The sequence below is a fragment of the Halichoeres trimaculatus genome, unplaced genomic scaffold (assembly GCF_033239565.1).
Source record: "Halichoeres trimaculatus isolate MK-OKI-2021-1 unplaced genomic scaffold, fHalTri1.1 fHalTri1_scaffold_21, whole genome shotgun sequence".
Taxonomy (NCBI): domain Eukaryota; kingdom Metazoa; phylum Chordata; class Actinopteri; order Labriformes; family Labridae; genus Halichoeres; species Halichoeres trimaculatus.
Window position 1 is genome coordinate 1322239 of NW_027437199.1, and position 18593 is coordinate 1340831.

An 18593-nucleotide genomic window follows, 5' to 3' on the forward strand; every position below is an offset into this window, starting at 1 on the left:
TGCAGCACTGAAAGCATGTGCATGCTTCATTCGTTTCAAGGCCAAGTGATGAAATACTCTGTGAAAACAGAAGACTCGCTCAGACACATGCGATCACACACACACACACACACACACACACACACACCCAACCCTCTCTTTGCACGGCTCAATTCAGGAGGTAAAGTGTGTGTAATGTGTGTGTGTGTGCAGTGTGATGTATACCAGGCTTGAATAAGATCTGAAGACTAATGCAGCAGACTAACGTGAACAAACCAGGAATCAAAGGGGATAAAACGTGGAGCTAACGCTAACCTCTGCGTTCTCCAAGCGTCGAATCAATTTATCAGTTAAACGTGCATCAAGACGGAGTGTTACACACCTCGATTGCTACATCAACATCCTCCAAACAAAGAGCATGTGCAACGGAAACAACGGCATCGTCTGCGTGTTGCTTGCAGAATGAAATGTCCAGCATGTGCTTTGAGCGTGGACTGAGGTATGTCCGCTAATCTTTGGGATGAACTTGAAGTCAGTTGCGACGTTAGCAGCTGACTTCCTCAGTTTAACCCTGATACCTCTCTGCTCCACAAGCATCTGGACCTGAATGTTCCTAAAGTAAAGTCAAGAAACACAGAGACCTGGCTCTTTTTTAGGGATTAGCTATCAAAGTTATCAGGTGCTGAGTCACTGCTGCAGAAGCTAACATGCTAACTCAAAGCAAGCGCCTGATCAGATAGCTTCTTGATGCTACTTCAACCTGAAGTCTGATAATCAGCTTTTAGCACGGAGCTAGCTTAACTAAGCTAGCTGGATGTTGAACCCTCTCTTAGCTAGCTTGCAACGTTGGTTAATTATTGATGCACTTAGAGGCTAGCTAACGAGCTAACTCAGAGCACAATGAGGGTAATTTGGGAGTTTGCATTTGATTATGCATTTCTTTCTCAGTATAATTATTATGATTTCATTTTTCTCTAAATATTTCCCATTTATTGTTTTATTATTCTTTTTTGTATTATTCTATTTCATTATCAGTATTTTTCTCTATATATTTATGCATATTTGTGTATCTTATATCTTAACTTTTTCTATATTCTAGTTGCATTTTCATTATTTTCTTGTTACGTGTTAGCACCAACACACCAAGACAAATTCCTTGTATGTGCAAAAAAATTTGGCAATAAAACTTGATTCTGATTTTGATTTTAAGGAGCTAGCTTTCTTCATTTTGTCAGTTAGCCTAAAAAAGGTAAAGTTTTAAATTCAAGCAATTTTAGCGTTCAATATTTGGGTTATCTGCTACTTCACCTTCTCTCACCTGTGTATCAAACAGCTCACCTTTTTTTGTTTTGTTTGTTGGTTTTCTCATTATTAACCTTGTTAATAACCTTGTTTTATTAACCTTGTTAAGTTTTTATTGGTTTTATTGGTTAAGTTGTTAAGTTTTAAAGTTAAGTTTTTATTGGTTTTGTTATTATTTACCTGTGTTTTTATTGGCACAGGTAAATATGCTTAGTTACTTGTGTTTGGTGAGTATGATCGAAAAAAAAAGAAAGAAAAGAAAGTAAAACAGGATACACAGGAAGTAAACTGTATAATTTTTAAGTGGAGAAGGGGTAGGATTAAATAAGCTACTGCTTCCTCCTACTCATTTTGGAATATGTTAAGTTAATATTGTTTTAGTTGATTTAAGTGTTTTAATTTGTTCTTTTGTTTTTGTTTTTTTACACTACTCTCACATGTTTGAAATAAAGCCTTCATTCATTCATTCAATCATTCATATGTGCTCTTAAAAAATCAGAATTTATGCATTGGAAGCTTATTTTCTCTTCTTTCAGGAGCTGTTTTAAATATTTCGTTAGCCCAAATAGTTGAAGATTTACGGTAATGAGAACAGCTTGTATCAGCCATCACCTGTGCATGACTCCTACACAGTACCGTAATACCCCTAATATAGCCACAAGCTTGTCTTCTCTTCTTTAAGGAGGCTTTTGAAATTTTGCGTTAGGAGTTCGGGTAATTAAAAGAGCACTCTTAAAACCGGAGCCCTGGTGCTCTAACGAGATTTCAGAGTTAATAAATTAGCAAAATCTCTGGGCTGGATACGTCTGACTGGAAGGGTCAAGACTCTTCTTGTGCAAACTTTTTAGGCTGACTCCTCATTGACGCTAAAGCTAACTGTTGTGAAACAAAAACAAGGCGTTTCTATCGAGGGCTGTCACCCATTAATTTTCAAACTGGCTTTTCTGAAAGCTTAAGGAACAAGAAGTCAGCTAGCTTGTGGCATTTTGAGGAGCTTATTCTTTAATATTTGGGATGAAAGCTGTGATATATGTTAAGTTTAGCTCTCATCAGATCTAGATGTAAATGTTTTCTTGTGGTTTCACATTCATATTCAGAGAACTACACCTCTTCCATAATTATGACGCTGCTATTTGACCCTAACGTGTACCCATACCTGCTCACACACTCACGTACACACACACACACTGAGACCTCAGACGCCCGATTGTGATACATCACCACCTACACACAGCCGTGTCAGCCACAGACAACTGCTCCTGAGCCCCAGCAGAGCAAAGACATTCATCATAATGACACACACACACACACACACACACACACACACACACACACACGGAGAGAAAGCGACATAAAACAACGCTGCAGCTGGTGATGCGTGAAGACGACTCCATCATATCATACATCAGCGTACAGTACGAGTTTCTCCTCTAAATAACAGCGTCATGAGCACAAACGCTCGTTACATGATCCGTTTTGTTTTTCAGCTTATTTCTCAACATTTGTGTCACTGTGGAAAAAAAAATGAGAGGATCTCTTTGTTAGGAGGAAAACAAATCCAAAAGCAACAGCCTTTTCTTGTTTTCTCCTTCCTTTGTGTTATCTCTTTCTCAGACGAGCCACGCCAGCTGTCCATCCCCGGCTGCTGTCAAACCATCTCCCTCTTTCACACCTTCCCCTCTCCCGGTCTGCCCAAGTCAATTTTCACCCCTCTCGTCTTTCTGATCCGTCTTGTCTTTCCCTTACACGTCCCGCAGAAAAAGCTGATGTGTCAGTTTGATAAACAGGCCATAAATTAGCCTGTGATGTGTGATCTACCTTGTGCGTTACGGCTGAGAAGATGTTTGTCTGCTTGTTTATCCCTAACTGACCCCGGGTTATCTCGAGATGTGTGGTGGTGAAACAGTTTTCCCTGACCCAAAAACGCAGACTTCTGTGTTAGGTTGTTATAAAAGAATGATATTACTTTGAAAAAGGAGAATGTGAGCGCTCAGCAGAGGAACAAGCTGCGTCCTTGGACTGAAGTCTGCCTTTAGAGGCACAAACAGGAAATTAACACCTGCAGGCGTTCATGTTTTTAAAGTGGGGGTCTCATGGTGTCAGGGCAGTGTCATCCAAGCAGGTGGAGAATAAAAACAGTCACTTGGTCCCCAGAGAGGGATCGTTAATTACAGACTCAAAGAATCACTTTTCACATTCAGCTGAGCGCCTTTGATATCAGTCACAAAATTCACAACCAGCTGATCAACACACACTCATTCTGATTGGTCAACACCCCATAACAGCAGGGTTTCATTCTCAATAACAAAATACATGGTGGAGAAACATCCTGTCCTGCAATCCGGGCAACAACTGCAGAGCTGATGAGAGCATCTGGAAGCTGCAGATTTCTACAAATCACTTCAAACATGAATTTTGTGACAACAGCAAGAAAATTCAGTGTTTTGACAAATGTTGAAAAGGAGAGTTAAATAAGGATAGAAATGTCAACACACCCTGTTCACGTCAGCTATTGTTACCTTCAATTGAGATTTTAGTTAAACAAATAAACTATAAATTTGGGGCTGAACGACTTTGGACGAAAATCAAATTGCAATTTTTTTGGACTGATGTTGCGATTTTTTTTATTTTGTTTTATTTTTTATTAATTAATTAATTTATTTGTTTAATTCATTTTATTTTATTTTTTATTTTTTGGTATGGGTGGGTATTTTTTGCATTTTTATGCTTATGTTTCTGAATGTTTTTTTTTTTTTTTTTACACGTTTTTATTTTTATTTATATTTTTTATTTTTTAATTGCAGCCTTTGCGATTGGATAATTGCATTCTTGTTTTATGTTTCATTAATTGTTCAGCCCTACAAATATTTAAACTTCAAATTTTTATGGCCATTTTTATGTTAACGTTTCTGCATGTTTTTTTTTGCAAGTTTTTATTTTTATTTATTTATTTTTTTGATTTATTTTTTTAAATTGCAGCCTTTGCGATTGGATAATTGCATTCTTGTTTTATGTTTCATTAATTGTTCAGCTTTTTAAACTTTAAATTTTTACATCAATTTATCCCTTAAAGAATATTTTTCAACTGTATAAAATAAACATTTTTTATTATTCTTACTTCACATGCTTCACATATGCCGCTCACCCTGTCACCACCTGTTTACTATACATTAGCCTTTCCAGTTTGACGTCAACTTTTTGAGTTAAGAAGTTTGGTTCATGAAATACGAATCATATAATTCAGCCACAACACAGAGTGAAAAGTATTATTTTCTCGCTTGTATGTAAGTTTGACATCCCCAATGTTGAACTTAATCTAGTTTTGTACAACGAGGTAAAGAGGCAGATCCAGCAATGCCCTTATATGGGCTAAACTTTTTGAACTGGTGTGAATGTGGCTTCCTGTTTCTGCAGCCAGCCCCTTGTGGACTCTAAAGGAAGTGCAGTTTTTAACCCTTCAGCACAGAGCTCCAAGAAAAGACCTCTGTTAACAGATTCAAAGACCATAGGGGAAATAATGAGCGCTTGTTTTGCAGAAACGCAGCAGGCTCTGTCTGATTTCGTCATCCCTGTGATCTCCAGATTGCATTTTCTGCCGGGGTGACATTTAATCAAGGTCTGCTAATTCACAAAGCAATGTTTCCAATTATAAATGCTTTTAAATTGGTTTCATTGAAGACTTTCTCTCTGGCTTTAATCAAACAGCGTTTCAGAGGCAACGCTGGGAAAAGCTGGAGGAGATGTCGGGTTTTGTTTTCTGGACAAAACAGCACGAGGGCATTGAATGGATTAAGAGCTGGACACGGGAGTTGCTCGTCTACCGCTGGTTGAGTCTGTGGTTGTTTTGGTCTGAAGTCACCATGAAGAACAACAGAGTCATTTTCCTGCACCGTAAACTGCTTTTCTTCTTCAATCCTGCCCCCTTCGCCTCCTTCCTGTGCAACTGTCCATCCTGCCCCCTCCTCCAAACACACAGACCCTTACATACATTTCTCATGAGAACCCTATGTTGTCTCTCACAGGACTTTTTCAGCTGTTGGCTCCATGATTTGTGTCCTTTCAGCCTTCGAGGGGATCAGGAAGTCGGGGAAAGAAGGGGTGAGTGTGTGGGTTGGGTGGCTCAGATATACATTTCCCTCCCAGAGGCCAATGGAAGTGACGTTTTCAGGCATCATTGTGAATCTGTACACAGTGTTCTGGATAAAACCAACAACCTCAAGTTCCTGTTGCTGTTTCACAACACACTCCTTTAAAACTGTCCCTCCTGCAGCCTGAAAAGTGTGAAAACCCCTGAAGAAGTGTGTCCTATAGAAGGATTCAAAGGAGGTGATGGGGTCGCATATTTCCCAGACAACCGCCCGACTCCTTCGGCTCTGGAGCTCTTGTGGAAAGTGGAGGGCAGAGGTCCTGCTCCGTTTTTTCCTGGTCCTCTCACTTAACCCCCTTTTCATGTTCCCAGCCCTGACATGATAGGATGGAGGGAGATTAGGCTGTTAGTTCCACTTAGTACTCATATGATCTCAGCTAATATTTGTCAAGTCTGATGTTGTCAGGAGCTGTCAGCTTCAGCAGAGGGGAGCAGCGAGGCCGGGGAAAAGGAACGCTGGGATAAACGCATGAAAATGTGTCTTATTATTCACCAAAGGTAAACGGAAGAGAACGGATGCTGGATGGAATCCCAGCTTTGTGTTTTCACCTTTAAATATCACAAATGAAAAGCACTGAAGGTATTTTTCCTGACCTTTTCCGACCAATACCCATGAGAGCTACGTCTTGTATTCTTACAAACCTGAGCCACACGCAGATCCGACTCTATGCAGACGATGAACCGCCGTGAACGCGTTTGATTCGTCGTTTCAGATGCACGTCCTGACCCAAACACACTCAGATGTTAACCGGCTGGCATGAATACAGATTTTAACACCCTGACATTAAACGCCACGGCACAAATCTCCATGAGAAGCCTCTCTGCGGCGAAATAACCAGGCTCCAGAGGCGTGTTCCCGTAAATACAAAGTGTCATCTCCATAAGCAGTATCTGTCCGCCTCCTCGGCGGCGGGGGTAAGAGGCCACTGTTTTACGCCGGCGACACACATTCTTCATAAACCGCTCACTCTGAGCCTGATACACCCGTGAGTGGGGCTGCAGGAAGAGGAAGAGGAAGAGGAAGAGGGAGGATGATGGCTTCCTCTCGTCTAACCCCTGCCGGTCGTACGCGGGGCCCACGCCGTCAGGGCAGATGACACTGATTAATGAGAAAGCCGTCTCATCAGCGCTGGATCTGGGAAACAGACTGCATGGGGAGTCGATGGAGGAGGTGAAGTGCACGCCCCGGACTCGTGTCAGTGTGGAGGAAACGGGAATATGAAGGATTCAGGGAGAAAACAGAGTTAGTGCAAGATAAAAGCTTGTCTCTGATTGGTCGGTTGTTGCATTCTGCAGTCTGTTATTCCCAAGTCCTGCTCACGAGTTTTGCAGGACGTCCATCAAACATTAAACACAACAGAAAGAAGTGTGGGGACTTTTTTGCAACAAGGATTTGGAGACAACAGGGAGGAGAAATTAAAGGCTCTTTACGGCTATTAGAAGAAAGAAAATGTCAGAGCGATTTTAACGTCGGGACGGAGATAATCTTGCTTTTAACTACCCCTGAGTGCGTGCATGATCGTCCTGCATCTGTGCACGTCCTGAAAAATTAAACACAAGGATGCAAGATGCAGTTTGCACGTGAGCAGTGGGAGAAAAGGCAGTCGCTCACATCTGGGTCTTACCTCCTACTTCCCAGAAAAATTCAAGCAAGTCTTGATTTCTTAATGGTTGTAGAATAGTCGATTTGAGGGAATGAAAGCCAATCAAGAAGCTGACTGCACAACGAACAAACGCAGACATGACCACGGTTGTAAATTGGATCTGTTCGACTTTAATTTCCACACAGGATGTGAAGAAAACTGTTAAATATGTTGTGATGCATGCCTGTTGAGATATCTGAGAAGAAAAAAAAGTGTTTTTTGGAGAATTTTACACCCTAACGTGGAAAAAGAAACGCCATAAATCTGACAGAGGTAGTGCTGATGGTACCTGATTCGCTGCACGCAACAAGTTGGGTCCTATCACAAGGTTTAGGGCAGAAATTACCCCTACAGCAGTGTTTTTGTGCAGCAGAAGCCCAGAGCGCTCACACCAAACACCCCCTCCCTGCTCCTCTGCAGGTTTCCTCTGCACTCAGACGGGGCCATATTTTACTGACCAAAAACACAAATAAACGGACTCCCACCAAAAAAATCTGATATGGGTCTGCATTCACGCTTTATTTAGAGAATTTTCAGTGCGTTACTTTCACACAAAAACACCGCTAAATAAGGCTCTAGTTCTCATCGTGTCGTAAAACGGCGCTACCTCCGCTGCAGAGCCACAGCTGGCTATGAGACGCTCGCTGATTAGTGTATCAGTCCGCACAAACAAACTCAGGTAGTCTGCCTGCGTTTTTGTGCTTACTAATCACTCATCTTTACGTTCAGACTCTATAAACAGAAAGGATTTAAGATTGACCATATGGACTCATATCTTTGGTACAGTTTGTGTGACAGATGGTGGGAGGGTGCATCTTTTAGTTTCTGTGTTCACGTCTGTTTTTTGCTCAGATTGAGGCACAAATTTGTTTGATTTCGTCAAAGAAACTCATCATGGTGTACGCGCAGATAGATCAAGGCTCACTTCCTGTTTCACATGACATCCAAACACCAACGCCACCAAAGAGAGCAGTGAACAGGACGTCAGTGTTGGACGTTTGGTTGTGAACAGGTCAAATCAGGTCAGGTCTCCAAAGGAGCCTCCCAGCAGAGGTTGAAATCCTGTGCACGCAAAGCCAACAAAGCGTACCTGCGTTTGTTTATATCTGGCACGCCGCGCGCGAATTGATACACTAAGCGGCGTGCGCCTCATAGCCAGCTGTGGCTCTGCAGTGGAGGTAGCGCCGTTTTACGACACAATGAGAACTAGAGCCTTATTTAGCGGCGTTTTTGTGTGAAAGTAACGCTCTGAAAATTCTCTAAATAAAGCGTGAATGCAGACCCATATCAGATTTTTTCAGTGGGAGTCTGTTTATTTGTGTTTTTGGTCAAGTAAAATATGGCCCCGTCTGAGTGCAGAGGAAACCTGCAGAGGAGCAGGGAGGGGGTGTTTGGTGTGAGCGCTCTGGGCTTCTGCTGCACAAAAACACTGCTGAAGGGGTAATTTCTGCCCTAAACCTTGTGATAAGACCCAACTTGATCCATCCTGGAGGATCACTTTAATTTCCACGCAGGATGTGAAGAAAACTGTCAAATATGTCGTGAAGCATGCCTGTCGAAATATCTCAGAAGATAAAAAATGTTTTTTTTTTGGAGAATTTTGCAGCCTTGCATGGGAAAAATGTCACAAATCTGAAAGAGAGCGGTGCTGATGGTACCTGATTCGCTGCACCCTGAGCCGCTGACACCCTCAAGTTAAAGTGCGCTAAATCAACTGTTGCATACAGCTCTTGAGTGCCCTCTAGAGGTATCCTCCAGTAAGACAACCAAGCGTGCAATTATGATCAAAATGCAGCGGCGTGCATGGTTAAACAGGAAGAACACCTCCACACCAACAAAACGTGAAAGTGCTGCCTTGAATTTTTGGAAACAGACACTTTAATGCAAATTACTGCAAACGAATCGACTCATTTTTGGACGGCTGAAGAGTTCACAGGCGCAAAGGTTGAAACTATGAAACCAAAGAGTTTAATTCAGCAGAATAAATCGATTCATCTCCAATATTTCCATCACTCTCTGAATCTGCTGTTCATCTCAGCGGCTGCACGCCTTCATGGATTATGGAGCAGTATCCTTAAAAGTCCTGCATGATGACTCCTCTGAATCTAGTCTCCTCACACACTCACATATGCACACTTCATTACGTTTGATCTATTCTGTACCATCATGAGTCACCAGAAGTTAAGAGCAGCATCCGAGTATTGGCTGTGACCAGATTGAGCTGACAGGATTAAAAAAAAAAAAAAGGTCTTTAATGAGGAGATGAAAGGAGGAAGTACAGCAACGTTTTCTCTGCTGGAAGAAGAAGAAGAAGAGAAAAGAGGAACATGATCCATCAGCAACTCAGCGCTGTGAGCTGAGGGGACATAAGTGGGACATGCACCGTGGAGGGGGAAACGCAAACGCATGACCATGATGTGGAGATGAAACCTCCCTTTGTCCCTCACTGGAGACATTCCGGAGTTTAACTGAATTACACTAAATGCAATCGAAAGACACGGGATAGCAGTCATGCATGCATTCCTGTGCCTCCTCTCCTCTCCTCACACAGCCTCTGGATTCGGAGTGAAACGAGTCTCATGTGACTGGAGCTCACTCCGAGCCAGCAGAGACAGAAAGGAGAGCTGCCTCTCCGCTCTTTATGTGTCTCAGCGTGGTGCGCTCCCACAGCCGGCTGCACAGTCCCAAAATCCTCCGTCCCCAGCCCCACAAGAGCCGGAGACTGGGAGACTGGGAGAAAGGGCGGCTGCCGCAAATCCAGAGCAACTTCCCCTCCTCGAGTCCGCGGAGCGAGACGGGAAAGCGATGCTCCCACCGCTCCGAGAGTCGACCCGACGCGTTACAACAATTTGACGACATGCAGCAGATTATAAGAGCTCCATAAAGACAAGGTTTATGCGCAGCGGCAGCATTTATTCCCCATAATGGCGATCATTCATCACCATCCTGTCTATAGCTGATAACAGCCCCGGGCGCTCCTGCGATCAACGCGCAATTTATCGACGGATATTAACAAGAAGCAGGCAGAACTAACACAGTCACACACAGACACAGGCACGCCGGCTCCAGCCTTCATTCTGACCCCGATTCCAGTCACATATCCAGCAGCGGAGCAACATTTCCACATCGGACAGCTGCTTTTCAGGACAGCACACAGCAGAAATCACACGCGTAAAAAGCGAGAGGAAAAACTCACATTCTGTCTCCGGGAACGAGCAGGCGGCTCTCCACCATCATATCAGGCAGAAAATCCAGATTGTAGGATGAAGTCATGTTGCCAGCCTGCCCTGTGTAGGCTCCGTGTGTGTGTGCCTACAGTGCCGTGTGTGTGAGAGTGTGTCTGTGTGTGTGTGTGCGCCTCCGCCGCCTGATAAATAAAGGAGCGTCGCTCTCGCCCAAACTGCGCCTGGCCGCGGAGACGGAGAGGGACAGGTGCAAGAGAACGAGGCCTCCCCAAAGGCAGTGTAGCCAGCCGCACACACTCTGTCCGCATCCAGCAGTTGTCACATTCTCCTCTTCCTCCACTCCCCCATTCGCTGCTCGTCTCTCTCTGCCGCGTTTCTTCCGCCTGGTCCTGTCTGGAAATCCGCTCTGCAACAGCGCGGCTCACGGACTGTGGGAGAACCAGGTGCCGAGCCGGGGAGGCGTGGCGCATAACGCTGCAGCTGATCTTTAACCATTAGGTCTCCATGCATGTCTGTAACCAGCGAGTCCAAGCATCAGTCATCATTACGGCCACAAACGTCTCCAATCCACACACGCTGTTCAAAATAGAAGGTGGCCTCAATTATTCATGTTCACATGTTCCTCAGCAGCCACTCCTAACATTATGTATTCATTATTCCTCCTTATTCCGGGGGAATTTGCAGATTCACTGGATTAAACACAGCAGAGGCTTTAAAATGAGACAGCAAAGACACGTTTCCCTCATCTGCCAACCTTCCTGATCTTTGTTCACGATGCCTTCATGCAAAAATGCTGCAGATTTCAATCACAAATGATAAATCTGTCACCAGCAACAACACAGAAAATCATCCAGATCAAGGGTCCTCAACCTGTGGCTCTGGAGCCTCATGTGGCTCTGACTAAAACCATGTATTAACATTTTATTTAAGTAAATATGCATCACCACTTGCAATAAAGTTTTAAAAACTTTTTAAAGAATTTTATTTTTTGTCGATTTTTTTTAAAAAATAAAATACATTTTTTTTGTAGATTTTGCATATTTTTGAAATTTCTGAAAATTGAAAAATATTGCTAATAATCAAAATTTATTTTCTAAAAAAAATGCATTTTTGACATTTTTGCAATTTTTGAAAATAAAGCAATTTTTTAAAATACAATTTTATTTTTTGCAAATGTATGATTTTTTGCAATCTTTTGACATTTCATTTTTTGCAAAATATTGATATTAATACTTTTTGGGAAATTTGGGAAATGTTTTAAATTTACTTTTATTTTGCCAATTTTTGACATTTTGGCAATTTATGGAAATAAAGCAATTTCTTAAAACACACTTTTTATTTGTTATGCATATTTATATATATTTTTTGTTGCAATTTTTGACATTTAAATTTTGTTAAATATTGATATTTTTACCTTTTTCAGAAAATTTTGGGAAATGTTTTGAATTTTGTTTTATTATTTTTGCTAATTTCTGACATTTTTGAAAATAAAGAAATTCTTTAAAATACATTATTTTTGCATATTTATGAAAGTTTTGCAATTTTTTGACTTTTTTTAATATTAGCTTAATATTTATATTTTTACTTTTTGGAAAATTTGGGAAATGTTTTAAATATTTTTGTGCCAATTTTTGACATTTTTGCAAATTTTTGAAATTTCTTTTCTTTTTAAAAAAAAAAGCAAATTTTTGAAATTATATTTTTTCTTTATTGAAACGTATAGAAATTCCATAATTTTATCATTTATGAAAGAGATGACGTTTTCTGTTAAAAAAAATTTTTTGCAAATTTATTAATAATAAAAACTAGGACAGCACATGTGCAATTTTATAAACAAAAACGAAATTATTTCTTAGATAATTTTTCACGAGATTTTTACTATGTTCAGCATTTATACACTTTTTCGTCTTTATTGTGAAGATAAAATAGATTTTGTGGCTCCAGAATAACTCTAATCCAGGTGAGCTGAGGCAAGTGAAGTTTGCAGACCCCTGGGCTAGACAGATGCACTCAAAGCTGCAGTAAGGAAAAACAATGACGCAAACCTTCCTGCCTTCATTTTGCCAATACATGTTTTAGGTTTTCCCCTTTTTAGGGGTTTGGATCTCTTGAGAAAAGTCAAATTCTTTCATCTTTCTTCAAATGAGTGTCCTCAGTAATGGCTTGAAGCAGTATCTTGTTGGAGATGCAAAAAAGGAACAGCTAAAGAAATCAGAATCCATAAACAGAAAAGGATTTAGGATTTACAATATGAACTTGAAACTCATCATGGTGTAAGCGCAGATAGATCAAGGCTCACTTCCTGTTTCACATGACATCCAAACACCAACGCCACCAAAGAGAGCAGTGAACAGGACGTCCGTGTTGGACATTTGGCTGTGAACAGGTCAATTCAGGTCACGTCTCCAAAGGAGCTTCCCAGCGGTGGTTGAAATCCTGTGCACGCAAAGCCAACATGTCATGTTCCTCATACATCATTTATGGACACTGCTCCACGTGGGCGGTGTGACGTAAACAAGACGGTCCAGAGACATCCTCACAGGGGGCTGTTTGAGTGTTCTCCACAGCAGGAGGAAGAAGACTGAGCATGCTCAAGATGCTAGCATCACTGTTCAGGATGTGACGACGGCTGAGCTGTTGCAACAAGACAAAATTTGCTCAAATGTCTTGAAACGGGACATTTTTCTGTCCTGGTTTGGTGAATGTGGCTCAGATTGAGTCTGAAGGCAGAACTGATGTTTGGAGTCGTGTAAGCGATCTCTGATGTTGCACCATCCTTCGAGCCGTCCTTCTAATCTACCTGAAATCCCACACAAAGGCAAACTCCCTTGTGCTCCTCTGATGCTCTCTTGTCGTTTCACCGCCTGCTAAGTAGGCTGCAGCGTCGTGATGTATGTGGAGCAGACGGTCAGAACCGAATCTCACCCAGGCTTCAGCGCGGCGGCTTAATAAAAGCACGGCCGGTTAGATGATTTACAACCAAATGAGTTGGCCAAATTTGGAGAGGGGCAATTACGCATGGGGATAGTGTGGAAATAATGAAGCAACCCATAATTTGCTGCAAATTTGCTGACTCTATTTTACGCTGCGTTAATTGTGTGGATCCAGTATGCCTCCCTGTGGAAACGGAGCGGGCCTGAATGCACCCCTGTGCAGCATGTGGACCAGGTTGCCCCACTTCCTCCCCCTCCGCTGGAGAAACAGGGGAAGCTCTCCAGTAAAATAATGAGCCTCTCAGAGTGAAAGAGGCGGCTCTCTGGGGGAAGAATATGAGTATCTGGGTCAATGGGAAAAAAAAAAAAAAAAAAGCTCAGTACGAACACGTTCAGCAGGGTGAGTGTATGGCGTGGGCGGGACTTGGCCCACGGCTCTGCTCCGGGGTCAGCTTGCATGTTTACTTGCGAGGACCGAGGTCAGAGCGCGGATGGGAACGGCTGATCTTACATCAGAGCCTCAGGGTTCTCGCCGCGTCCCAGGAGTGGGGCCGACGCTGCACGTTTCACCGCACTTGACCCTTTGCATACAGAGCAGGCGTCCGTGCAGGACGGCGTTTAATCAACTGCTGCATCACACATCCAATCACGGCCTCTCCTTTCCAAAGCGATGTCATGTTCACGGTTTGCAGATGCGAGCTCGTAACCCAAATCCAGCGCGTTTATGAGCTGACATAAAAGAAGACATCACGATCATTCGCCGCCAATTCTCCCGCTCGTTTCCAGCTGATTTCATCAACGCCACCTTGTTTCACCGAAACTGCGTCGTTGCATCCTGCACGTTGAGGATTCTGCTCACATTCCCCCATTTGCTCCCGAGGAATCAAAGCTGCAAATAGTTTTGTTTTTATTCACAAATGATGGTTTTGAGAAATAATTCTCAGAGATTTCTGCCTCCATCCAAACACAACAGAGGTGGATGTTATTCCCACAGCTGTGTTCAAAAAAATTACCTTTAAATTATTCAAACAAAGCTTTCCACAAACACTGTCCCTGTTACTCTGGAAAAAAATCCACACTCTGATTGAAATCATCCTCTGCTGGGCGAACAAAACCATTTGCATGTTGCGATTCGACGACATGTGGAAATAAATTAGCCGTGTCTGCTCTGAGGTCGATTCTGATTCATGCACAAAAAAATCTCAATCTCACTTCAAGCACAAAGATGAGCTCAAACTCTGTCACATCACATGAGATTATACACCACAAACCAAGAGGAGAACAACAACGCTGAGAGTTTCTACAGCTCCACAGAGATTTAGCAGAATCATCAATGAAGACGTGGGTGAGGAAGGATCTGCATATGCATGTCTGTGTGTTCGACGGAGCAACACCTGCTGCTGCTGCTGCACCGGAAATGCAAGAATCATGCAACTCAGTCTGCACAAAGGAAATGAATGCATGCATAAAGGCGTTTCATACTGCATGTGTGAATCAATTTGAGTCATTTGCACGTGTCAAATCCTTCATGCATTGCACATTATTCGAGTTACTTCAGCACAGAGACATTTTTCAGTAAGAAACTTCTCTGACTCTGACTCAACAACCCCAACCCTCCGCCCTCAGCGCTGATAACTCCGTCCCTTTGCTTCACCTTGACTTCCTGAATGGCTGCATTGGTAACAATAGACAGAAGAACATTTCTGTGTTAAAGAAGCGCAGAAGCGAGAAGTTCCCGGCAGAGTCTCGTGGAGGTGAAGTTCAGATCTCGAAGGAGCTTTTAAACCAAATCAAGCTGAACTCTGAGGACAAAGAGCTCTCTGTGGCGATGCAGTCAGCAGGTTTCTAACTTCTTTGATGGGTTTTATAAAAATCAAATAATCATTTTATGAAGAGAAGTGTGAAAACTGTTATTTCTTCAGAGGTCGAATGAAGTCTTAAACTGCTTATTTGAGCAACAAACAGACTAAATCCCTGAGATTTATGAAGCACAATCAATAAACTTGGAGAGAAGGAGAAAATCCTCAGACTTGAGGAGCTCAAACAGAAAAATATTTGGGCTGTTTGTTTTGATAAATGGCTTAAATCATTTATTACAATCAGAACTCTTGATTAATTTTTGTTAATAGAGCTCTTAAAATTATTCACTAATCATCTCAGGCTTTCTCGTCAAAGTGATGAATTAGGAGAAGCGTTTCATTAAACGGTGGAGAGCAGAGGAGGAGCTTCAGAAGGAGTTTCTTCATCTTTACTTCATCTCTGCTGTTTTCTACAAGATTCTGTCTGAACACGTTAAATTTAAGACATGCTCACAACGTGCATCGTCACAGGTTTAGTCCGGACGTCAGTCCCCAGGTCCAAAAGATGTGGACACGTCTAATAATTCACTACAAAAAAAACATGCATCACTTAGTTCGAATGATGGTATTTGCAAAACAATCCGATTAAAATCACACTAAGTTCAGTTTCTTTAAGTTGGGCAAACACGTCGCACAGCTTGGGATTAACTTTTTCTTCGTCGGACTCAAACCGGTTTCACCGCTCTGTGCCTGCTCCACAGTTTTTATTTGTGATTATTTGCATTTGAATCACTGCTAATCACATTTGAGTCGTGATTCATTGTATTTCGATCACAATTAAACACATTTTTGTCACGATTATTTACATTTCAATTACTACTAATCAAATCCTGATTGTGATTGGCATTTTAATCACAATTAATCACATCCAATCACGATTAATCACATTTGATTGCGATTAATCACATCTAAATCACAATTAATCACATTTAAATCACAACTTATCACACTTCATTTGCAATTAATAACATTTCCAATCGTGATCAATGGCATTTGAATCACAATTAATAACATTTGATCACAATTAATCGCATCTGATCGTGATTAATCGCATCTGATCCTGATTAATCACACCTAAATTTCAATAAATCACATTTTAATTGTGATCAGATGATATTTGTATCATGACTGATCACAATATTGTCACAATCAAAAACATTCATTAGCAATAAATTAAATTTTGATCGTAATTAATCGCATTTGAATATCAAAAATTCGATTTTAATTGTGATTGACTTTTGAATCACAGTTAATAACATTTGACAGCAGTTAACCACTTTTGAAGCACATTTTAGTCTTGATTAATCACATATTAGCTGCTATCAATAATATTTGAATGATGACTTATCACATTATAATCACAATTAATAACATTTTGATTGGGATAAATTAAATTTGAATTGGATCAATCAATTAATTGTTTATCATGTTTAAAACATCGGAATTAATAACATTTGATTGTGATTCATCACATTTTTGTCTTGATTTATCACTTTTCAATTATGATTTAATGACATCTTAATCACGATTAATCACATTTTTAATTGATTAATCACTTTTAATCACATTTCCATATTTGATACCAGAAGCAGTGATCAGGTCAGCACCAGGACTCAGACTGTATCTAGCTTCTTTTCTCACTGCTAACACGTCCAGGCTTTGGGTGTGACACATCGAGCTTTAGGTGATACCAGACGCTGGACTTCCTCAAGTGATATGCTAACTCTTCATTGAGTTATTTAAACACAATAATGATCTTATTTAAACTACAGTTAACTTTACTCTGGCTTAAATCTTCATCTCCTCCTTCACAGTGTCTGTCACCAGCTGAGGAGCTCTTTCCTTTCCTTACCAAGGAAACACAACACCCAGTCTCAACGCCCCCAACTCTGGAAGATCTCCACTTGCATGGTCTTTTGCAGAGAAAGCTGGACTCCCCTCTCCAACAAGAAACACTCTACCTCCTAAAGTTGATCAAAAAATTAGGCAAAGGGCTAAAAAAGGGGAATGGGATGCAGCCACAGATGTGACGTTCCCTCAGACTTTCAAACGTCACCTTTAACTCATCCGTAACAACTTGAAGAGCGTGTTCCCTCTCAGGGTCGGTGGTCAGCATCTCTTACAGCCTGTTGTATCATATCACTCCCTGTTGCTGCCCTGCTCGGCTCTTTCCCACCTTTCCCCTCTCCGATCTCTCCATCTCCTCCCCCTGGGCCCCATGTTCTCCCAGATCCTGCTCGTGGCAAGGTCTGCCTCTGCCCTCGCCCGCTTTCCTTCTGCTGGTGTCTTTCTCGCCTTCTCCCTCTGTCTAGTTATTTCTGTCTTCTCTGCGCCTTCATCTTTCACCTCGGGCGAAGGAGCGTGAGTGTGTGAGTGAGTGTGTGTGTGTGTGTGTGTGGGAGGGGGGCTCAGCTGCCTGAACAATACAAATCGATCACTTAGAAAGAGGAGGAGGAGGAGGAGGAGCAAATTAAAAATAAAGGATCCTGAAGCAGCTATGACGAAGTCTGAACTGTCATCCCGGCCTCTCCCTGCTTCCTGCTCGCATCACACCCAGAGGAGAGGATTGTGGGTAGCTGACGGCGCCTGCTTTTCACACGTGAATATTTAATGAAGAGCTCATGAATAATTCAGAAAAGCAAGCAGCTGCGTTTGAGCCTAAGTGGACATGTGAGGAGCCCCCGAACCAGACAGACTCCGACTGCTGCCGCTCATCCCTTCACAGTTTGGGAAAAACTCGGGACCAACGTTTTGATCCCTCGCTCCTCAAACATGTGCGTGCGTTTGTAGATGAATCACTTTGAATGAAACGATGGGAGCGGCGTCCAAATCAGGTCTCAGCGCTACTTCCTTATTCCGTCAAGCTCAGAGCGGAGTGAGGAGTGCTCTGACACTTTCTCCTCAATCTTCAATCTCATGTTTTCTCCTCTCTCCTCCATTGTCATGCTCTTCATTCATCTCCTCCTCCTCTCCTCCTCGCTTTGTTTCTGCTCCTTGCAGGACTCCTGCTCAGGACACTGTGTTCCAGTTAAACGCGCCGCTCGGCTCTACCTGTGGGGCTGCAGCCTGGAATTGTTCACTGACCTGTTTTCTGACACACGGCGGTCAGAGCCACGAATCCACCGAGCACGCTCCAACTCTGAGCCGTCCGTCTATTTCTGATGATTCAGGAACAAAATCATGATTAAATAAACCTCTGAATACAAACCACATCAACCTTCAGGCCCAATAATCTGAAATGTTCACTCCCTTTGTTTACCGGCCTCTGGCTGTGTCACCGCACGTCACGGCTGGCTCGCCAAATATTGTTGTTTTGAGGACAGGTAGGGTTAGTCAGAAATGACATCACTGCACAGCAGAGTGGTTTCAGATATGTAAACGGAAAGTTTATTTTTTTTCTTCCCTAGCCTGCATTTCAAACAATTTCAGCACACGGCAAATATTTGTTGAAGAGAGGAGAGAGGAGAGTGTGAGCGGTTCAGGGACGAATGAAATTATGCTCAAGAGACTCTGAGTTAGTTTCTGCTGACATCAAAGCTTTGATG

The 18593-nt window shown here is 42.2% G+C and overlaps 1 protein-coding gene across 24 annotated transcripts in view; it reads right to left on the reverse strand.

Moving 5' to 3' along the window:
* The window catches only part of celf2 (cugbp, Elav-like family member 2), a 293462-nt gene that overhangs the window by 181833 nt on the left and 93036 nt on the right, over positions 1 to 18593 (reverse strand). For 3 of the 24 annotated variants that reach the window (XM_074698181.1, XM_074698174.1, XM_074698172.1), the window contains exon 1: positions 10268 to 10674. The exons of 18 other annotated variants lie outside the window; for them this stretch is intronic. In XM_074698181.1, coding sequence (XP_074554282.1) covers positions 10268 to 10344 — 77 coding nt within the window. In that variant the 5' untranslated portion in view covers positions 10345 to 10674. Of the gene's footprint in view, positions 1 to 10267; positions 10678 to 18593 lie in introns of those variants that run through there. 3 more of the 24 variants (XM_074698170.1, XM_074698167.1, XM_074698160.1) reach the window with 2 other exon arrangements.